At 41.1% G+C, this 24,235-nt stretch overlaps 1 protein-coding gene across 1 annotated transcript in view; it reads right to left on the reverse strand.

The window, feature by feature from the left end:
• GRTP1 (growth hormone regulated TBC protein 1) overlaps positions 1 to 24,011 on the reverse strand; it is a 54,941-nt gene extending 30,930 nt beyond the window's left edge. Inside the window, 5 exon segments of the mRNA XM_084610327.1 lie at positions 2,282 to 2,378; positions 5,839 to 5,963; positions 14,186 to 14,344; positions 20,499 to 20,650; positions 23,462 to 24,011. Coding sequence (XP_084466453.1) covers positions 2,282 to 2,378; positions 5,839 to 5,963; positions 14,186 to 14,344; positions 20,499 to 20,650; positions 23,462 to 23,511 — 583 coding nt within the window. The 5' untranslated portion in view covers positions 23,512 to 24,011.
• Between the last annotated feature and the right edge of the window lie 224 nt (positions 24,012 to 24,235).

Here is a 24,235-nt window from a genome sequence, read left to right on the forward strand (position 1 = left end):
AAAAGGGCCATAGAAACAACGAAGAAAATGAAACAGGAGTGCCTTTTCTCATTAACATATTTGCCAAGTTTAGGAGCAAGGTGTTGAAGAGCTACAGGCTTCATGGAGTCCTATCAAAACAAATTCCATAAAAAGACTGATGAATAGAGTCCTGAATCTCAGAGACCTCTGAATCCACTCCTCTATCCCAGAGAAAAATAAAAGAAATTATAAATGATTAAAAACAAAATCATGAAATAAGTGCTAAACTTCACTGTACAATCATGCTGCCTTTCATCAGGTGCCTGATCCAATGTCTACTGAAGTCAAAGAAAAGACTCCCATTGGATCACAACCTAGATAACTTCAGTTCTATATGTTCCAACAGCAGGCTTGCTATATGCAGTATAGACTATATAAAATAGCAGTAGCCAATTTCACTGTATTCTACTGACTGTTCTATAATTACAAAAAAATTAACAAACGTAATCATAAGTTTTATAGCAGGGGTGGGCAAACTTTTTGGCCCGAGGGCTACATTTGGGTATGGAAATTGTATGGCGGGCCATGAATGCTCACAAAATTGGGATTGGGGTGAAGGAGAGGGTGAAGACTCTGGCTGGGGGTGCAGGCTCTGGGGTGGGGCTGGGGGGTTTGGGATGCAGGAGGGTACTCCGGGCTGGGACTGAGGGGTTCGGAGGACAGGAGGGGGCTCAGGGCTGACGTAGGCAGTTGGGAGTGAGGGCTCCAGTTGGGGGTGCAAACTCTGGGGTGGGACTGGGGATGAGGGGTTCAGGGTGCAGGAGGCTGGGCTCGAGGTGTTTGGAGGGCAAGAGGGGGATCAGGGCTGGGGTAGGGGCATGGTGGGGAGGCTCAGGTGTGCAGGTCTGGGCGGCACTTACCTCAAGCAGCTCCCGGAAGCAGCAGCATGTCCCCCCTCTGGATCCTATATGGGGGCGTGGCCAGGCGTCTCTACTTGCTGTCCTGCCCGCAGATGCCGCCCCTGCAGCTCCCATTGGCTGGGAACTGCGGCCAATGGGAGCTGCGGGGGCAGCACTTGGGGCGGAGGCAGCGCACAAGACCCCGGCTGCCCCTAAATGGAGGAGCCAGAGGCAGGACATGCCACTGCTTCTAGGAGCCATGCGGAGCGGCCACCAACCCCGCTCCCCAGCTGGAGCACAGAAATCCAAAGCTCCGGCAAAAAGTTAAGCATAATCCTGGATGTTACCGTCATGCAATAATTTGAGATTTTAATAATATGTTCAGTCTCCAGCCCTTCAGGGTAGCAGTTCAAGAAAGCTCTTCAACAGCAAAAGTAGGCCAGATAAAGGAATGTCAAAACCTACCCTTGGTAAGCCACTGTACTAAATTTTAGGCACAATATACACCTGAATAAAAGTGTAGGACATAACTGGCGCTGTACATATGGGAATTCATGGGGCAGCCATTCCTCCTTCATAGGCTTTAGTGCTAAATCCCCGTTGAAAGGCTCATATAATCTACTAAAAAAAAAAAATGTGAGGAGGAAATGTCCACTTTGTCATATTTGAATAATTTAAACTCATGGTTTCTAAACATAGGGATCATGACCTCTAGGAAGGTGACAACCACCCTCCTTTTCTTTACAGCCTGATCGGAGAGGGATCCTGCAATTTTTTTGTTGTACAATGGGGTCACGGGTGGAAAAGGCTTGAAAACACTGACTTAACAGTTTCTCTGCCTGAATACAAACTTCTTGCAATCCCTTATCAACGAGCTGTAAAGAAAGGCCAGGCTGCTTCCTTGTAGTAGCATCATAAACTGCTACTTTATGTAATGGCCACCACAGATGCTCACGCTGCAATGAGACTCATACCCTTCCTTCACTTGAGACCAAGTGCTTCATCTTTCCATCATATTGTTTCCCACAGGCCAAGGAAAACTGCTAAAGTCCCAGGCATTCCCATAAGCCCTAGCCTCTTGCCTAGGATTGAACCACTGGAAATACAAACAAAGGTAGTGGTGGGTGAAAAGCAAGATGTGTTACAAATTAAACCAATTCTACACCAGCTGATCAGATTTCAGTTTCTTATTGCTTTGTCGTCTAAAGACCAGAGTTTTAATTTCAATTTATTTCAACTTGCTTCCTGTATACCCACACTGAAATCATGGCAGAATCAGACCCCTACAAACTAAGCAGACCATTGAAGTTAAACAGCAAGGCTTATCTTGCCACATAGGGCTTCTATAAATAAAAATGAATACAAAGAAAAAATAAAACCTAAGCTCTAATGTACAGATAAAATAAGAGCTGCTAGCATACCAGGCAATATTCGTCCAATGAGAGCATCTAACAACCAAAAGGATTCCTCTTCATTCTTTGTAATAAGAATCAGGTATCCAGCTATGAAATTCATGCCCTGAAATAAAAAGAAAGCTTTTATAATTTCTCCACTTACCTCAAAATTTTCTTGTTTAACTTTATAATACCCATGAACTTCAAAGTACTGATTGAGTGAAATAAAGGGAAAAGCATTGTGCCTGCAAGTTCCTTGAAAGATACCAGAAACAGAATTATTACAATTTACAAAATGGACAGGATAGAGGAAATCTACTAAGACAGTCTACCAATTATTAACCCTGCTACACCTGGGCAATGAAAGCCCATGGAAGCCAGGGGAGGGGGGAAAAAAAATTAAAGCACTAAGAAATTAAAAAGTAATGTAAAGACTGCTTTTTATTTTAAAAAATCCCAAAGCCCTTTCCAAACAACAAAACCGATGATTACTTTGACCAACACTGAAATGTAACTATCCCTGGAGTGAAACTCACAAAACAGCTGCTTAATAATGTGCAGTGACACTACCTAACAGTTCTAGGTGGAGCATGGCCCATCCAGTTGAAACTACAAATGCAGTTTAGGAAAGCAAATAGTAAGTAGCAGAGTTGTAATTCCACCAGGTTTTCCAGGTGTAGTTTACGCAGCTATTTAAATTATTTTTGTCCAGAACTAACGAACAGTATTTATTGTTTCTATCTGCACCTATATTATGCTAGATGCCTTTCAAATCACCGGGGAAGCCATAGTTCCTGCCTTACAACCTACAATAGGCAGACACACAAAGTGTGGGAGATAGGGCTATATATGTAAAGCGTTAACTGGTCACATCCTTACAGTACAATGTGTTGGGCTTTTCATGGCAAGGTTTCAGTGGACAAAAGATGCATAAAATATATAGGCCCTGATTCAGGAAACCAACCCTATTCAGGAATAGCATGTGTTTAAAATCAAGCATATGCTTAAGCAATTTCCTTAGAGACTATCTCTTAGTAATCCATAATATTAGTTTAGTCAACCAGTTAGTTTTAGCAACATTATTAGGTTGATTTATAGCATTCTATTGGCTTTTAGAGTGAGAGGATTTTTTAAAAAGTATATTTATTGTGATTTAAACAAGATGGCATCTAAAACAGTACATAGTGCACCAGCATGAGAGTACACAATTCCCAACAATTTTTTAAAAAGCCAATGTAAAATTGTCTTTAAATATTTACAGGCTGTGGAGGCTCATGCCAGTTACATTTGTTTAGTGCTAATCTTAGAAATCCTCTCTAGTTTCATCCTTTTCTTTTGTATTCTCCTTGACCTCTTTCCCCCGAACTCTCCACTCCAGGGTCATCTATGGGGACAGGCGGTAACATTGTCTCACTGTACCCAATAAGCAATGCCAGCTACAGCTCAAGCAAGAAGAGCACTGCCAAAACTGAAACGCTCAAAGGATTCTGGAAACCAAAAGTTCTTGTCTTGACTGAAATCCAATTTTTTGGATACAAGTGGCTTTGCTCACTTGTCTTTTGATATACAATGCCAAAACAGTCTCTGCACATTTGAATTTTAAAATATTCACTCTGTTCTAGACATTTCTTTTCAATCCTTAAACCTCTATATTAGTTGTTGAACTTTTACAAATTGCTGAAGTTGCCTGGATCTGTGTTGCATCTGGGGTGCTTGGCCTTCTGCCTATGAAGACAGCTATTCAGTTCCCATGCTACCAGATAGTTTGATAATTGCATCCATGGTGATAAGAGAGTATTTGGCACTTAACATAGCAGGAACAAAAGCCTGCTCTTTAGAAAATATTCACAAAGCAAAGAATTTCACTAGCTGTACACACATTGGTAAGAATTCTATAGGACTACAGTACAGAATGGCAATTCAAAACTTAACTCACTCTTTGGTTGGGAACTTTTCAGTGGTGACTCTCCAGATAAATGTTTTGATAATGCTAGTGAGGTGTGGAGGATCTATACTTAGTATATAGTGCAAGCCACGAAGAGCTACACAAAGAATTGGGGGGAGGGGGGGGGAGTTCACTTTAATTGTCTACTGTTTCAGAGGAATCCTGGCCCCATTATATGATATACATCACCATTTATCTTGATGAAGTCTGCTGCTTCACTAGGACAATAGCCAGTTTTCTAAGATATACACTGATTTATCACACATATAGGAGGAGAGGCTCCAGCCCTTGGTTTATGTAGTTACACCCTCGATATATAACCCATCTTTTGAGGGAATAAGTGGGGGGGAGGGAAGACCCTTGGTCTCTTTTTAATGGGACTTAGATGGGTGTTTCTGTGCAGACTTAACAAGGGTTTAATGTAAAGTAATATGCATCTCTTCATAGATCTGTCTTGCTTTATTTAGAGGCCTGATTCTGCAAACACATGGATCAGAGATTGACCCTTTGCATTATTCTCAAAAATCTTAAAAGAATGTAGTTTTAAAAGCTTTGTTCTCTTTGGATGAAATGTTATATATGGAAAAAACACAAAGAACTTTTACTCCCACATTTCAAATTACCACTATTAACCTCAGTACTGCAATATATCAGGGCCAAACAGTAAGTCAGATTTCAGCGACTCTGATAATGATTCTTAAACCTAGATCAATCTCTTCTATACTAAATTAAATGAGCTGCAATGCAATAAATGTAATTTATATTCTTTAATAAAGGATTGTTATTTTTATTTTATTATAAATTTTTTTGACTGGTACAAGACACATGTAACTGCATATAACTGCAATGCAACAGGGAAGGAGAAAGGAGAGACTTCAAAGCTGAACTGAACAGAAGAGAAGACACATTTTTTTGATTATGCTAGTTACCGTTCATGATGTGTAAAGATGGCCACAAAGTTATTTCTATTTTAAAACATTTTTCTGCTTGTTTTTTTACCTTAGAAACATCATGAATCAAATATTTTCTTTTCTTGTATCTTCTACAGGAACCTGTAAAGGACTAGGGAACTGGAGCAGGAGCAGTCTCAGTCCCTTAAGAGTTATGAGGTTGAATTTTACACAAATTTTCCTGCTCCATGTTTGTCAGAAGTTTGAGTTAAACAGATGTAATAACCAAATCCACTAAAATTAGATTTAGACCATTTGACTACAATGTGATATGACCACTAGTTCGCCTCTACCCAAAAAAGTTCTCCAGAAAGACAGTGGAAATCAAGACCTGTTAATTCTCTTGTAAACACAAAGGAATCATTTACAAATAAATAAAGAAGTTTTTCATGCCTTTCTAGAACACCAAGTAGCAAAACGGGACACCATTTTTTTAGTTTACTGTTCACCTTTAGTGAATGAAACCAATTCATTCACTTGAAAAGGAAGGAAATTGGGTAAGCACGCATTACATTTGAAAATGACTCAAATATGAGATCGGAAAGATACTATTAGCAACTGTTTATATGACTACATTTAGCCTTCCCCACAACCTTGACTATCACCCAAAAATGTACTTTAAAATTAGCAACAACAATCTTGCAAATGTCTTGGAATATCTTTTTAAATATCTATAATAAGTTACATACCTGGCAGTATCCCACTGTTTTATTATGGTGCCCATACGCTACTAATACATTGTAGAGTGTCTGCTGTAAACAGGGATCAGCAGTTTTGCGGAATTGTACATTATCTGGAAATGTTCTGTTCATGTCTAGAAAAAAAATGAAAGGACCAAATTTAAGCCATGTTGCCATGCTCCCTAATAAATCTTAGCCTTGTAAGATGTACAACTGAAATCTGACCATGGGCTCACAGAAAAGGAGTCTGGTAGATGAAGTTAACAAGAAACGACCTCAAAGCCCTATTTTAGTTCATTGGCCTACGTTCAAATGAGATCCATTCCTAGAAAGACTGATCTCTCTAGGCCAGTGTGGCTTACAGTCTCAAGCAGGATTCAAGGCAGAGACTGATCCCAGGAATTTATTACATTTCACCTAACCCTCTTCAGCAATTTAAACTAACACATCATGTACCGAATTTATCTAGTGCACTGCTAAGTTATTAGCTGCCCTGCTGGGGAGTGATATTCTCACAACAGATAAGTTCAGCAAAGGACAACTCTGATTCACTGAAAACTAAACCTATCTATGTGGATTAGCCCTAAACAGTTCATTTTTAAAAGATTCTGTTCTCATAACTGATCATACATGTTTGACTCTAGCCTCCCCCCTATCCCCAATTGCAATTACACATTGTCACACTCTGGAAAAAAAAAAAACTGCTTCTTTACTCATGCAAGGTCATACAGAAGGAGATTTTTCAAAGAAAGCAGAGATGCCTACGCATGTACTTCAAGTTTAGTCTTGTATCTGATCTGTGATTAAGGAATTACTGCTTTGAAATTATTTAAAGAGCCACTGTCAGGTCAAATTTGGTCCAAAATTTAATTCTGTTAAAATATGCTCATACTAAAGGAAATAAAAATATCTCCATGATTTTTTTAATTTTAATTCTAATGGAAAAACTTAACCTGTTTGCCGCAATGTTTGCTACACACATAAAACAATGAAAGTGTCTAGAAGTGGATTAAATACAAAAATGGTCTATAGTTTAAACAGAGAGAAAAGCAGGACATTAACAAGCAGCATGAATAGTGAAAAATAAATTTAAGCTTTTCAGGGCTATTTAAGGAAATAAGGAAGTTTGTATAAATTAAATGAATATATAATTACACATGCAAACTCATGGGTGTATGTGCACATGGATCTACATGTAACTGCACATATTTTACACACACACACGTGTCATCAACTTGTTGCAGGATCTTTACTGCTCTCTGGAGCACAGTGCATACATCATCCATACAGATTTTTTAAATGGATACTGTCCTGTTAATCACCACCTACTCAGCTTTAAGGACCTATGACCTCAATTTGCAAAAAAGTCTCACACTTTCTGAAAAAATCAGGCCACTTTAAGAGGTCTCAAGTTGAACACCTAAAAATCACTACTCGATTTTGGAAAATAAAGGCCATTACGCAAAAACAGGACAATATGCTGGTAGCTGGATTTAATTTAAAACAACAAAAGCAACTTCACTTTTATGGTGTTCAATACCCAAGGGCACACTAAATTATTTAAAAATATACAAAATGTTTGAACAACTATAAGCAATTCTAACTATAGCATCCCACACAGATATGCCTGACCTCTGTACATACTAGGAGATATTTTATCTTACTGCTTTTCCTTCTTAAAGGAAACTGTTTGTAATGACTGGCTTCCATGACAAAAGCTTAAACTGGGAGAGGCTATGAAGAAAACCCGTAAAAATCATGGTTTGTGCCATGGAATTCAGAGCCAAGATAAATTCATTGCCCTAATCACCACTTCTTCCTTTTAAAGTCAATAAATCAGTTCTGGAGTGGTGGGGGATAGGGAAATATCGTAATTCACCTCCCATGCAAATTTAAAAATCAAGGTGAACAATAACCCTAACAGGCTTGTGTAACAATCTGATAGTCATAGGCTACAGAAAACTTGTTTTGTTTCTGTTGGTAGAAATAGCAGTGTTGTATCTGCATAATCAGAATACTTTTTTAAAAAAAACAAACTCTTTCTTACAATAAAGAATAATAAAATGTTAATACACTACATTGCACATTACTGATTACTTATTTGGGATGAGGTTAATATCCAATGAACCAGGCTAGAGATTCTGGCTTGCTGGCGGAGGAGCTCTCTTCCTCTGAGTATGCTAAAAAGGATGACCAAATTTCTAAATACCTATCCTCTTGTTGACACATCTCTTGTGAACGTACTTTGTGTGAAAGCTTTTCCACCACAAAGACAATCCATATTTTACTACACCACACACATTTTTCCAATAAAGTGCAATATAAAATCTTCTTGCTAACAATACAAAAAATGAATTTGTTGTTCTGTTTAAAATGTTCATCCTTTACTGGAGCATTAAAGTAAACAGGTCAGGGGATCTCTAGGATGTTGGCTTTTTGTCATATAATCAGAATAGGTTTATTAATGTACAATTTGGAAGTTGCTGGAGAGATTAGAGCTGACATTTCAGATATGGTGTTTCCCCTTCAGTTATGTAGATTAAAAAACTATATTATATATACATATATAACAGAAGCTGATCCAAACAAATTTATTAATTGTACAACCTGAGAAAGGCTCCATGGTAAAAGCGTCAACTCTAAATTTTATTTTCCATTGCCACAGCACATTTTACAACAGAGGTGGGGAAAATTTGCCTGATTTTATGTAGGATTTTAACACATCACATTACACATCCAATGAAGTGAGCTGTAGCTCACGAAAGCTTATGCTCAAATAAATTGGTTAGTCTCTAAGGTGCCACAAGTACTCCTTTTCTTTTTGCGAATACAGACTAACACAGCTGCTACTCTGAAACCTGACATTACACTTAGTAACAACTACATCATCCTGAGGGCTAAGGCCTTTAGAGTATTATACAGTGGTTTAAAAAAGAACCAGGGTACAATAGCTAAAGTATCAGTAAGAGTGCAAAATTTACCCACCTTTTCTATAAAGGCTAAAACCAATAATCAAGAAAGACTGCAAGTTTTCTAGAAGGATGTAGAAAAACTTCATATCCAAGACAGAATTTAAAAAAAAAAAAGTTTTCCATTAACCTTAATTTGGTTTTTGACATACAGATGGGAAGGCAACATTTAATTTAAAGAAAAGAAAAAAAAACCCTACAGTTTGAAATAAATTTGACCAGGCAGTGAAGACAAAGAATCCAGTATGATAGTTTTTACTGACAGTTAAGCCCTGATCCTGCAATGAGCTCTGCAGAGCCAGACCCTGGGGCCATGCGTAGCCCCAGTGACCTTAACAGAGCTGGACAAGGGACTGAGGGTCAAGAGGGCGAGAGCAGAAGGGGCATGTTGGCAATCCGTTCCTAGTAAATGTTTTAAGTCCTATTTTGAAAAAATTAAAATAATGGTGCGTTAGTAATACAAGCTGGCAAAACAATGCCTCTATCAAATGCAGGAAGCAAATCAACTAAGTAATTACTTTCTCAATTTATTTCTTTGCTGTAATCCTGATGAGGAAAACCCTTTGCATGTTTCTCTCTCCTTTGTCATCATTACAGCATTTTTGACACCTCATTCAGAAACAAATATTCAGGCCCAGGACCATGCAGCATGAGATGACGAAATGTTTTTAAAAACCTGGAATTAGAACTGTAGAAGCAATTTTTGCAGCAATTAGATAAAAATATTCAGACCTAAAGCTGAATGCCTTTCTTCAGAATTCTGAGACATTTAGGGGATTTTGACAACCAGACATGCATTCTCTCTTCATCTCAGTGTTCTACACTTTTCCAGCTCATCGTAATACATGGATCCTTCCCACTCCACACACAATGCCCATCATCATACTGGACCATCCGTCTAGTTTAATGACAAAAGTTACAGGATTAATGTGATGGATGCTACATTGTTCTGTTCATTCATGCTGCTTTTGGTTGCTCTTCCTCCCCGTCCTTGCATTTGTAGATAGAGTTGCCAGTTTTGTAATTGCACAAAAGCTAGCACCTTGCCCCACCCCAAGACCCCAGCCCTGCCCTGCCCCATCTCTGAGACTCCACCCCACCCCACTCACTCCAGTCCCCCTCCCTCCGTCACTTGCTCTCCCCCACCCTCACTCACTTTCACTGGGCTGGGGCAGGGGGGTTGTGATGTGGGAGGGGGTGAGGGCTCCAGCTGGGAGTGCAGGCTTTGGGGTGGGGTCAGAAATAATGAGTTCAGGGTGTGGGACAGGGCTCCGGGCTGGGGCAGCGGATTGGGGTCCAAGAGGGGGTGCGGGCTCTGGGAGGGGGCTCAGTATCTGGGAGGGAGTTTGGGGCTCAGGGCTGGGACGGGGTTTGGGGTGGAGGTGCGGGGTCTGGAAGGGAGTTAGGGTGCGGGAGGGGGTTCCGACCTGGGGCAGGGGGTTCACGGCATGGGCCCTGGTCATGCAGCGCTTACCTCAGGCAGCTCCTGGTCAGCGGCACAGCAGGGCTAAGGCTGGCTCCCTGCCTGACCTGGCTCCGCACTGCTCCTGGAAGCGGCCGCCATGTCCGGCCCCTAGGTGGAGGCGCAGTCAGGTGGCTGTGTGCAGTGCGCGCTGCCCATGTCCGCAGGCGCCACTCTCGCAGCTCCCATTGGCCACAGTTCCTAGCCAATGGGAGCTGCCGAGGCAGAGCTCAGGGCAGGGGCAGTGCGAGGAGCTTCCCTAATTGCACCTGTGCCTAGGGCCCAGAGGGACATGCTAGTTGCTTCCAGGAGCTGCGCAGAGCCAGGGCAGGCAGGGAGCCTGCCTTAGCTCTGCTGTGCCGCCAACCAGACTTTTAACAGCCCAGTCAGAGGTGCTGACCGGGGCTACCGGGGTCCCTTTTCGACTGGGTGTTCAGCTTGAAAACCAGATGCCTGGCAACCTTACCTACCTACCAGAACTGTAGGCTCTTCATGAGCAGAAAGAGACTTTTAACATGTCTACAATATTTAGTATACTGCATGTGCATTATTTCTGCATTTACAGAAATAATAAAATATATTGTTGTATTTCTTCCTCCACTGCAGTCCTGCCAACCACAAGCATTCAAAAATCATGAGTCAAGCCCTCAAAATCATGAGTTTTTAAACATAAGTAGTTTGGGGTTCTTTCTTCTTGTCTTTGAACCTTTAGGTCCTAAGTTTTGTTGCCGTTGTCAAGTTGTGGTAATGATTAAAGTGAGATTCTCAGATTAATTTTCCTCCCTTTGATGGTGCTAATAGTAGTATCTTAGGTAAAACTATTATCTTAGTGCTAAAACTACAGCACTTTATGGAGCATGATTGCCAGAAGATTTTGAGAATCATGGGAATTACAGATTTGTGAAGCAAATATTAACAAGATTACATATTTTTCTTTACTTTTTAAATCTATCACAGCATTAGAAATATTTAATATAAAGCAGGAACGCACTGAATGGCTGAATATTAAAATTAAACTGCCATTTCAGTGTAACTTGTCTTTCAGCTGATGCCAAATATCTAAATAGTCGACAAGAACACAAGGTTTCATGAAAATTAAAAATGGCGTATATCTTAATTTTTTTCTATTTTCTCCTACCCTCTCACAGATGCTCATGTTATTCTTTCACCTCTAACAATTTTTTCCTATGGCCTCCCAGCTATTGTCTTCTATTCCTTATACATCTACACAGAGATAAAACCATGGCACGGCTGTCACAGGACTGGGTCAATTGACTTGGGCACTAAATATTGTTGTACAGATGGTCAGCCTCAGGCTGGAGCCCAAGCTCTGGGACACTCCACCCTCACCATCTCTCTTCCTCTTTTCAGAGCTCAATCCTGTTTTTTCAGTTGCTCATTCTCTTATTCACTTATTCATTTTAATTCCCATGGTCTCCAATTCTGCTTGTCTGTCTTTTCCTCCCTCCAGTGCGTCTCCCAAGTCCTTATTTCTTCCTATAACTCACTTGTGTTCCCTTTCCCCCTCATCCCAACACACTGCTTTGTTTCACAGGCTGACTTAGCCAAACAGTCACCTGCTGTCCTGGTAAGATCCCTGGTTTTACTGCCTAACATTGCAGAGGGATTGCTGTCATTGCCTTTGCTCTCTAGAGGCCACTGGTGAGGCTGACCTTGGATAATCATCTTAGTTGCTCCCTCTACACACCCCTAAACTGCAGCTCATGGTTCAGCATGGGAATACTGAAGCCTGATGATTTCTGGTCTGGACATTCTTCCTGCAGGAGTCTGGATATGCATGTTCCAAAATGCCTTACTCAGGTATGTAACACCAAACTCCGACAAGCTGCTATTATTTAGTTTTCGCAAAAAGAAAAGGAGTACTTGTGGCACCTTAGAGACTAACCAATTTATCTGAGCATGAGCTTTCGTGAGCTACAGCTCACTTCATCGGATGCCTGCTGCAGTTTCCACGGCATACTTTATTTATACACAGAGAATATGAAAAAATACCTCCTCCCACCCCACTGTCCTGCTGGTAATAGCTTATCTAAAGTGATCATCAGGTGGGCCATTTCCAGCACAAATCCAGGTTTTCTCACCCTCCACCCCCCCACACAAATTCACTCTCCTGCTGGTGATAGCCCATCCAAAGTGACAACTCTTTACACAATGTGCATGATAATAAAGCTGGGCCATTTCCTGCACAAATCCAGGTTCTCTCACCCCCCTCCCAAAAACCACACACACAAACTCACTATCCTGCTGGTAATAGCTCATCCAAAGTGACCATTCTCCCTACAATGTGCATAATTAAGGTGGGCCATTTCCAGCACAAATCCAGGTTCTCTCACATCCCCCCCACCCCCATACACACACAAACTCACTCTCCTGCTGGTAATAGCTCATCCAAACTGACCACTCTCCAAGTTTAAATCCAAGTTAAACCAGAACATCTGGGGGGGGGGGGGGTAGGAAAAAACAAGAGGAAATAGGCTACCTTGCATAATGACTTAGCCACTCCCAGTCTCTATTTAAGCCTAAATTAATAGTATCCAATTTGCAAATGAATTCCAATTCAGCAGTTTCTCGCTGGAGTCTGGATTTGAAGTTTTTTTGTTTTAAGATAGCGACCTTCATGTCTGTGATTGCGTGACCAGAGAGATTGAAGTGTTCTCCGACTGGTTTATGAATGTTATAATTCTTGACATCTGATTTGTGTCCATTTATTCTTTTACGTAGAGACTGTCCAGTTTGACCAATGTACATGGCAGAGGGGCATTGCTGGCACATGATGGCATATATCACAAATTGGATACTATTAATTTAGGCTTAAATAGAGACTGTGAGTGGCTAAGTCATTATGCAAGGTAGCCTATTTCCTCTTGTTTTTTCCTACCCCCCCCCAGATGTTCTGGTTTAACTTGGATTTAAACTTGGAGAGTGGTCAGTTTGGATGAGCTATTACCAGCAGGAGAGTGAGTTTGTGTGTGTATGGGGGTGGGGGGGATGTGAGAAAACCTGGATTTGTGCTGGAAATGGCCCACCTTAATTATGCACATTGTAGGGAGAATGGTCACTTTGGATGAGCTATTACCAGCAGGATAGTGAGTTTGTGTGTGTGGTTTTTGGGAGGGGGTGAGGGGGTGAGAGAACCTGGATTTGTGCAGGAAATGGCCCAACTTTATTATCATGCACATTGTGTAAAGAGTTGTCACTTTGGATGGGCTATCACCAGCAGGAGAGTGAATTTGTGTGGGGGGGTGGAGGGTGAGAAAACCTGGATTTGTGCTGGAAATGGCCCACCTGATGATCACTTTAGATAAGCTATTACCAGCAGGACAGTGGGGTGGGAGGAGGTATTGGTTCATATTCTCTCTGTATATATAAAGTCTGCTGCAGTTTCCACGATATGCATCTGATGAAGTGAGCTGTAGCTCACGAAAGCTTATGCTCTAATAAATTGGTTAGTCTCTAAGGTGCCACAAGTACTCCTTTTCTTTTTGAAAAAGAAAAAGAAATTCCTGCTGGATCTGTCATCCTAAAGAAACAACTTTAGAGCTTTGCGGACACTGAGGACGGCAGTGCACAATGAAACAATCACAGAACTGTGCCAATTTTTGTGTCAGCTTCTTTAGAAAAATGTTATTATTACAGTTGGATCAGTTTGAATATCAAGTAACCGCAATCTACTTACCACCACCACCCGGCCCATTCATTTTAAGTTTGGAAGGAGCATTGTTAAGTCTGAAGAGAGTGGTGTTATTACAGAGTTTGAGACTATTTTAGTTTTCACATTAATCATTATTAAACTACTACTAAACATTTACAGAAACACAACTTTACTGCCACACACAATTTAATCTGTCACTCTTACTTTATAATACATAGTTATTGACTATATGTATAAACATTAGGACATAACCTGTCTTGATTGCTTCCATCAGCGTGTCACTTTTCTCTCCCTCAAGTAGTTTATTATAGTATCCAGGGTTTTGTTCCATCTTGGCCTGGGCTCCACTTACAATCATCCATATCAGTGCACGATGCTCATTGGGAACGCCTTTCCTGATATATCTCTTCACTGCAATGCAACAAACAAAACCTTATTTTTCTTCTGGAAACAAAACAGGAAGTTGAGAGGTTCTAGGAGAACTCTTGACAAGCATTCATTGATTACAATGCTTCCTCCCTCCTCCACGTAAGAGCCAAAAGTGAAGACAAACATTTAGATTTACTTATGTAGTATGCAGCAGATTTAAGTGGCCAGAATATACTGTACTATGCTCAGTGTCAAAATACAGCCACAAACACACACACAAAACCCCAATCTCCCCTCCCACAAAACACACAATTAAACAGGTGGTTTCCAGTAACTCCACAGATCCATCAGAGAGCAGTCCTTTTCCACAGGTTTAACGTATACGTACTACAGGGAGAGTAAATTACTATCAGCTGAACACTATCCCATATATTAGAGTTTTAATGTTTCCCCCTCCCTTTTCATTGTGATGTCCTCTTGAATGGAGATCTGAAAATAAAGTGGTTTTCCCATTGATTTTTCTTCTTTTTCCATTTGGAAAATATTGATTTTTCTTCTTTCCTTGTACTTCTAACAGAGGTTGACATTGTGGTTTTCTGTTTGCTCGATTATGCATCAGCATCACTGAGGACGTTAGCATGACTCTAGGATTAGGGTTTGGCAGTTCACTAGTGCTGCTGCAAAGCCCAGTAATAGAAACACTAGACCCCCCCAAGTGCATTTTTAGTCATCAGGGCTAGTGGCTACTGTCTGAATGACCCTGTTGGAGAGCCAGGAGGAATGAGAGAGAAACCATGGATTTTTTCACGATAGCTGAAGAGGTTTTTGTTTTTATAAATCCAGACCAATTCCCTCTCCTAAAATACCAACCACATCATTTAAAAGTCACTGTGAATTTTGAAGCTCAAGAAATACTGTAGATAGGTTCTGCACTACCTAATTTCAAGTGATAAGCCCTGCCTAAACCAAGAGGTATGTCTATTTGAAATAATCTATGCATGCCCCTAAAAGTGTACTCACTTGTTAGGTTGAGGATTATTTGGTTTTATCCTAACTAATATCATGCCTTTTTCTTAAAAGGATTATTCCAAAAATATACTCCCCCTTGTAACTGGTCTCCTCCTGGTATAACTATTTACTCTGAAAGCCTCGCCAGTATCAGACATAAATCTAAATCAAATGCAGGAAACAGGGACAAGCCTTTGACTTTGGTATCCAGTACAAGGGGACAGCAGCCCTGCAGCTTAACATACACATTACTCCTCAGTGTCATTGTCCTCACGACAACAGATGTCCTTAGGCTTTCAATGAGAAAGCCCAAGTATGTATCTATCTAATATTATACACACACACACACACACACACACCTTATATATGGGATATACTGTTGACCACATACCCCCAAACTCCGTTATAAACAAGGCAAGTTCTCATGCAAATGTTAGAACTACACATCAGAGCCTTTTTACAGTGCTGCCTCCCTCACATCATTAAAATGCTTAACAGTGGATTTTACTCTTTCCTCAAACAAAAAAAAACCCAACAACAAAAACCACAAGAACATTTCATAGAGTGGAATATTCTCCAATTACAATACTTGTAATGCTCCTTGAAAGAGGTTACATCTTGCATGATTCTTCCTCCCTCACCTGACTCAGGCTGCAAACTAAACCGAAGGTCCTGATTCCACAGAAGATTCCAGATGAGCAGGCCCCTGCATCCACACAAAGCTCCATGGACTATCAAGGTTAGTGACACACATGGTGTCATTTGCATGAACAGCAGTACATATAACCTCAATTTAAACTGCACCTGCCCACTTGTATAATAAAGGAAAAAACCTTTAATCAAGGTATGTTGTCGGTATAACACTAGTGAAAGGATGCTGCCAACCTGAAATCTAGTCCATTTTTTTTTAAATGAGTGTAAAGTAGTTCCCAGTACTGCACTTACCTCTGGCTCACCATGCCAGGTTTAGTCGATTTACAATCACATTTTTGAATATATTTCTCTCTCTGTTACAGGATAAAAGATCCAGAGAGGGAAAGAGAATATATTTAAAGTACTGCCAAGTGCCAAAAGTAAGTGAAATAAAAAAAAAATACAGCATTTCTCCAGTATTGGACATTACTTATAACAACAAGAGGTAAGAGAACTGTGACAGAAGTGCGATTTTTAAGTAGACAACATTCCCTTAATGGTAGAATTTTCACATTCACTCAGAAAATTCCTATTTCCTTTGCCTATAGACAGACATGCTTTTGGTATAGCATGACAAATTAAGTCTGTCTATGGTGTGGTTAGGCAAAGTCATGTGGGAATGTATTAATTAAAAACAAAAAAGAAAGACTTATTTTAGCCAAAAATATTATCAAAGTTCCATTATGAAGTATTTCATATTTGCAGCATATTTCTGCACATAAAAAACAAATTTAAGTGTTGAGGAAACTAACACATACTCTAAAGAAATATACCCAAGAGCACAGCTGAAGCCAGGAGACAAACATATGGAATTTTAAAAGTTGCTTATTTTATTCTCAACACATCAAAAAGAAACAAAGTGGATTTTGTGTACAGTTGGCATTCAAGTTATGGACAAGCATGAGATCGGAAATAGTTTATATTTTCTTTGTAACATCTTCATTCCCCTCTCACCACACAAACCCCCATCTCACCCCATGTTTTATACTCTAAACAAACATGTTCCCGTTTCATTTTCCAGTACCTTCTCTAATTTTAAATGCTATGATTAATTTGGCCTATTACCCTTCAAATAAGACTGAAGAAGTTTAAAAGGTGTATTTAGGTATAGAGAGACAGTGAAAGCGAAACTAACAGGCACAAAACCAAAAATGGCACAAATAAAGAAAAATGAAGGAATTTCTTCATGCAGAGTAAAAAACTTACAGAACAAACAAACAAAGGCAGGAATTGAAGCTGCAATTGTTTTGACAATCAACAGACAAGCACTTAGGTCACACACACACATTATAGGATTACAACTTGAAAAGGTACTACCATTTTATATCATTTCCTCATTTAGTTCTTGAAGAGTACTGGGTACAATAGCATGACTAAGTGGAACAACAAACAAGATCCAAAGCCTTTTAGAGAGTAATTTGGACTGTACAGCTGTATTCTCTTTAATAGGATATTGAAAATTACTCTAGTTCACTTTGAAAATTATTAGAAGAAAAACTGACCCGTGTCCAAATACCTCATATCTGAACATGCCATATCCAGTTTGGACAACAAACTACAAAGTGGAAACAAACAGGAGACGCCTGTGCCTTCATTCAGCCTTTGATAAGACATTTCTGACAAGTTGCAAATCATAGAATCTGGTTTCACCAATATTCTGTATGTCCACAAACTGCAGACCCTTTTCCAACCCACAGCACTTAGTGCATTCGCATCAGAAGGCTGATAAGTTTACACTAAGTACTTTCTGCTACAAGTTGTTTCCAGCAGCAAGTAGGTTACTTGAATTTCTTACACAGGCACACTGTAGGTGGGAATTAAAGTAACTTTCAGTGGTCATGTAAGGCTCTCGTATTGCACCTCTGGTGCTTGTTGACCAGCTGTAAATGAATCAAAGCAGCAAGCTGACTTGCGACACTGTAAAGAAAGCACAAATCACAGCAGTTGAAGAGATTGCAGCAGAACCTAGAGCACGGTGGGAGGGGCAGGGACTTGTCAGGTAATGTGGGGGTGCGGGGAGGAGGAGGAGAGAAAGAAAAGAAGAGCAAGAAGTGAACCTAGGGTGGAGAGAGGAAATGAAAGACAGCAGAACTGAAATAGCGAGGAACAAGGTGAGAGGGATAGCAAATATGGGATGAAGAAAGAGCAAATGGAATGATGATAAAAATTCATATGACCCATCTTTCTGGAACTCTGTGATCAAGGGAAACAGGATATACAGCATAACAGTTGTTAAAGCACCCTAATTAGTTTTCTTTCAAGCAGAACAGAACTATGCATGTACACATGCCATGTCAGACACGAGGCATCTGCATGAAACAAATCAGCACATAAATATGCTGTATTTCCAAATTAAGGAATTAGCATTACATCCCTTCTTCTTGTCAGTATGATAGGAATTAGGAGCTTTTCTGGGGCCTGAGGATATATGGGCATGGAACTGCTGAGATATCATACATTAAATGTCCAGTAAAACTACACTACACAGTCTGAAAGGGTCTCAGATCTTCCCTGGGGAAGTAGAAAATTAGGGTGTGGAGGTTCTCAAAGGGACTGTACAGAAGAACTGTATGTTAAACACTCCTCTCTGTTTTGTATTACAATCAGTTTGCGTTTGGAATAGACATTATTAGGATTAGCAATTCAGACTCCTAAAGCATCAGAGCAAAGAAACCAAAATGTGGGGTTGGGAGAGATGAAGGGTTCAGAGGATTAACAGACTGACTTGCCACGGTTCCAATGGATGAGTGATCCTGCAGGATAATAATGTCCTCACAAACTGGAGACTATCCATATATGTTTGTGTCCAATATGGGAATAGACAACAGACATGGTGGATCCTAGTAGCAGTATCCTGGGGCTAGTGCTTAAATCAACACTTTTACAGAATAAAAGTAATCTGCCACTTTCCTCCTCCAGCGTTTCCAGCTTGAGTAATTTTGGGGTGTCACTGCACAATGGAGCATGGAAGATTTGTCGTTAATAATGTGTGTTTACAGTAACTCCAAATAGACTGCCTCAGCTCTGCTGTATTCCTTTATATTGGTCATATTCTTTCTAAAGGTGTGTAAGAAAGTGTACTGTAAGCAATTCTGATGATCTTTAGTAAAAAGTTAGTAACTGAAAATTTGATGCAACAGCCATCCAGGATCCTCTCTATTGCCATCATGCTTCATGTCCTTCATCCACACATCAGATTTAATGGAACCCCTAATTCCAGAAAGAGTGGCAGAGATTTTACAAGTATGATGTAATGCCCCTTAGGCCCGCAGTGCTTCTCAAGCTATCTGATGTGGGGGACCGGCAATTTTTTTTCCCCAGTGTGCGCCCAGACCAGCAGCCGATGGCTAGCGGACTGGCACCAGTCTGCGGACCACCACTTTGAGTAGCACTGCCTTAGGGAAAGTTAACACTGTAGAAAGAGCTATCACTTTTCTTGCTGCATTGCAAAAATTCCCCAAAAGTAGTAAGCGAAGCCTAGTGCTGAAGCACACCTCTAAGGATTCAGGTGCAATTCAAGGGCTTGTCTACCCAGGGACACTCAGGAAAATTAATCCAAATTAACTTTTCAAGTGGATTAGTTGAATTAAACTAAACCATATTAAGGCCACTTTAATGTCTGTGCTGGGCATCATTGTGAGAATTCCAAACAGGATCCCCAGGAAGGACATATTGGATACATCATTAAGTGCAAAGGGAAAAATAAGAAGCTTACACAGAAAAATTTCGCTCCCACAAGGAAAGGGAAGAGAACTTGCAGCCCCGCATGATTCCTTGCCCACAATACCTCCCTTTAATTACATTGCCCCCCTCCACTTTCACATCCTAGGCTATCATGAGAGGTTTTCCTGCTTCTTGAACTGGCAATTAAGAGTTCTGTTAACATCTTCTGAAATATTTGCACCTAGCTCTTCTGTTAATTTTACTTTCTCTGTTTTTAAATTTTGATTATTAAGTCTTAGCACATACATAGTGCTTTTTAGCCATAAGACAACCCCCGTTTCACAGATGGGGAAAAACGAGGCACAGAAAATTAAGCAACTTGCAAAATGTCAGAGAACGAGTCAATGTCTCGTCAAACCTGGGAGAAGAACTCAGAACTCCTGATGTTCAGTTCTTTACACTTTCTGCTGCACCATGCACCTATCCTTTAATGAGGTCATTTGAGCACACAAATATGTAAAGTAGTATAAGCAATAGTAACAAAAAATCCAGTCTCTCGCAGGTATAATCCTTCTTGATTACAGACATAGTGACTAAGATATTATGATGCACATCAAATAGGATTACTCCCTTGTGAACTTTAAATCAAACTGATTATCCCTAGAACAGCACCAAATTTGTTTATGTATTATTACTGAATTCAGTCTGTTATTACTTAGAGCAAAAAAGACATTTAGTATTGTGTTCTCAAGTGCAAGCCAATTTAAACTTAAGTTCTATTCTCAACACTGATTTACATTCAGGTCCAATAAAATACAAACATATAACTTACCTTTTAAACTTTTCTGTACCCCATTATTCCCCTTTAGAAGCTTTGACCATTTTATTGCTCTTCTAGTGAGTATCACCAGATATCTAGAAAAGAATTCTTCATATGACACATAATCAAAGTCTTCTGGCCTTTCAAATCCATATGGATCAACCCTACAATATAAAAAGTTATTGTACACAAAATTTCTCCACACACAGACTTAAAAAATATGTAAGTATGCTTTAGTAAACTAAATTGAAAAACAGTTATGGAAAATACAAAACAATGAACTGGAACTTATGTAAATTTATGGTCAATGCCAGACTTCCTTGCTTTTGGCAATTGGGAGATTTAGAGCCAAAGATCTATTTTGTAGACAATTGGCTTAAACTGTGACTAACTGGAATGAGGTTTTCATAATACAGAAAAAATAGGCAACAACAAATGCAAGGAATATAGATTGCAAAGGTAAGAGTCTATGATTCAAAGATTAAAAAAAATTAGTTTTTCCACTAGTGCTGTGCTAGTAAATACAGATTGTAATAACTCATTCAATTACAAAGATTACCTTAAAAATGTGCTATTTTTTTGTAACTTTTTGGCAATAACCTATTTAAAGAAAAACACTGTTTGAAAATTGATTACATAGTAATGGCCTCCATTTTGCCCTTCACCAGATCTACTCCATGTATGTGTGTGGCATCAGGTGTACTTATTTACAATAATCGGGGGGGTTGTTTTTACAATTTTTTATTCCCATTAGTAATGAAGAACCAACATTGGCTATTGAAGAGTGAATTGGATATTATTCTGGCTCATACATCAACTGAAGTGGTGAAAGATCCCACCTGTGCAAAATACTTTGCATGGAAGGACCATTACACCTACCCCAGTGAAGCCAATGGGTCTTTGCCTGGGAACAGGGATCCACTCATGCAGAGCAGCTTGTAAGATATGAAGGCCTAAATTCCAACTGTGAGGGCAAATTCAACTCTCAGTTTCACAAGTCCAACCTCCAATAATGACAAATGGAATTGTACAGGTGTAACCATGGGGAGAATTTGACCCATTGAATCTTTTATTGGTGGTGATGCATGAGTCAGAAGAAGCACTACTGCATGTTCAGACCCACTGAGTTTACAGGGCTAAAAGTAATCTTTCATTTGTATGCTGAACAAATTTGATGTGGAATCAGAGAGACAAATACAAACATTAAACCCTATAATACAGTTTTTAGAGTCACTAATCATTCAGTCATGATCTTCCTTGGGAAAGTTTTTTTTTTAATTCTTCATTACTTTTATGATTAAAGAAACCTTTCACACTCATACACAGAGCATTCAGACAATTCAAGAAAGCATGACACTTCAACCCACACATCACGTTTAGGATTCTGATAATGAAGGTAGGGAACACAGATTCATTTCATAATTCAGTCTGATTGTTGGGAAGCAGGAAGGAGACAGGTTTCAAAAATTATGAAGATATTCTCAACAGTTAGATAATCCCATATCTACAGGCACTGTGCCTTATCTGAAGTCCTGGGTGGTCTCCTGATTTTACAAAATTTTCTTGTCTGTTTTTAACAGAAGCTTGTATGTATGTCAAAGCCATTAATCTCTTACTTTTAAGAGATTCTTTGTTCCAGTGCATCACTAATGGTTTTTTGGGAAATGGAGAGAATGACACTGACAAACTTCCCTTCGGAATGTATTCATCCTCTCTAAATCCCCACAGCACGACACCCTTCCAAGCTTTGTTTTACAGTAGTTAATTTTCACATTTCTATATTTAATTAATTGTATTGTATTAATTAATTAATTGTATTAATACAATTATACAAAACTGTTTCACTTCTATTTATGGAGAATGTCTTGTAAAACAGATATTTAATTACTCTTTATTCATCTCTTCCAAAGTCTTTCTTTCATAGACTTTGCTTTGCCCCAAACCCTTCATTGTTCCATGTAAGAAACTGGTAGAAAAGATACCACTCTGAAGGCCCACTACCCAGAAAAAGTATCTCTTTCCAAGGACTGAAAGTTGGGTTTCATAGATCCTGCTTTTTTTCCTTCTTCCAATTGAGGAAATAGTTTAAATATAAAAAATAAACAAGTAAATGATTAAAAAATATTTTAAATTACTGCACCTCCTTTCAATTTTTGTGGGCATTAAAGGTTATCTACCAAGACACAATCTTAACAGAACATATGCCCCTGTGTAAGAGGCTTTTGAATGTTAATCTCAGTTTTCAGAGTAGCAGCCGTGTTAGTCTGTATCCGCAAAAAAAAAAGAGTACTGAGTCTCTAAGAAAAGGAGTACTTGTGGCACCTTAGAGAGACTAACAAATTTATTTGAGCATAAACTTTCGTGAGCAACAGCTCATTTCATGGGTGCCACAAGTACTCCTAATCTCAGTTTTGTTTGTTTGGGGGGGAGGAGACTTTAGAGCCATTTAATCCAGTAAAAAGAAAAGGAGTACTCCACAAGTGCTCCTTTTCTTTTTGTGAATACAGACTAACAGGGCTGCTACTCTGAAGCCTGCCATTTAACCCAGTGAAGCTCACAATATAGCCCTCCCTAAGTGAGAAAACCTCAAAAACACGGGCTTACTCAGCACAGTGAAATGCTATTACTAATACTTAAGGAAAATCTCAATGGTGCTGTTTAGCTGCGACAATGGGAATGAGGACAATTTTGATCAATAAGTAAAATTACAGCGAAAGTGCCATTCCTTTGAAAAACACCCACCAAACCCGCCCTTCAGCACAGAGCCAGCCTTTGCCAGCACCCTCAGCTTCAACCCAGACTATGGAGGAGTCTCCCCCCACGAACAGCCCCGCTCCCCCTCTCCCTGCCTGCACCACTCCCGGCACCTACACAAACACACAGGGGAGCCAAGTACAGCGCTAGGACGTGAGCGCTGAACGAGGGAACGAAGCCCCCCCAGCAGCGGGCCCCCGCCCCAGCCCGGGCATGTGTACCTGGGAATGCCGGCCCCAGGCTCCGGCGCGCCTCCTTCGCCCTGCTCCATGGCCGGGCAGCGCTCGGGGCTTCCCCTAGCAGAGTCGGTCCCGCGCCGCGCCTGCCGGGCGGCGGCGGCAGCAGCAGCAGCAGGGGGTGCGGACCTGAGCGGAGTTTCTCCACAGGGCCGCCCCAGCGGGAGCGAGCTCGCCTCACACAGGGCAGCGGCGGCGGCGGCAACAGCGCCTCCTCCTCCGCCTCCTCGGGACCGGCCCCATCAGGAGCAGAGGCTCCAAAGTTCAGCCCCTCGGCGCCCCGGGCGCGCCTTCCTCCTCCCCCGCGAGAGCTGCCGTGAGACGCCAGAGAGACACGCGGGGAGCCAGCGCTCGGCCGCGGGCCGCTCCCGTGCCAGAGCCGGCTCGGCGCAGTGGCAAGGCAGCTGCCCGCCGGCCGGCCCCCTCCCGCCCACCTGGGCTGTCACCTGAGGCGCTGCGGCCACCGGCAGCCCCGCGCCCAGTTGCGGAGGCTGCTGCTCCGGCAGGGCAGCGCTACGCAGCCCCCTCGGGGCCGGGCCGCCTCCGGGGCGGAGCCCGTGTCTCCAGTGACTCCGCCTCACCTGCTGCCACTGCCGCCGCCGCCGCGGCTCTTTCCCTCACTCCGGCCTCTCAGAGGGGCGGGATCCCGGGCCCCGCCCCGCCGACTCCTGTGCCGCCGGCCGGGAACCAGCGGGCGCTGCAGCCTCTTCCCGCCGCCCGGCCCGCACTCGGGGCCCAGCCGCCCTTGGCAGGGTCGGG

This window comes from Lepidochelys olivacea (genome assembly GCF_965140295.1).
Source record: "Lepidochelys olivacea isolate rLepOli2 genome assembly, chromosome: 1".
Lineage (NCBI taxonomy): Eukaryota > Metazoa > Chordata > Testudines > Cheloniidae > Lepidochelys > Lepidochelys olivacea.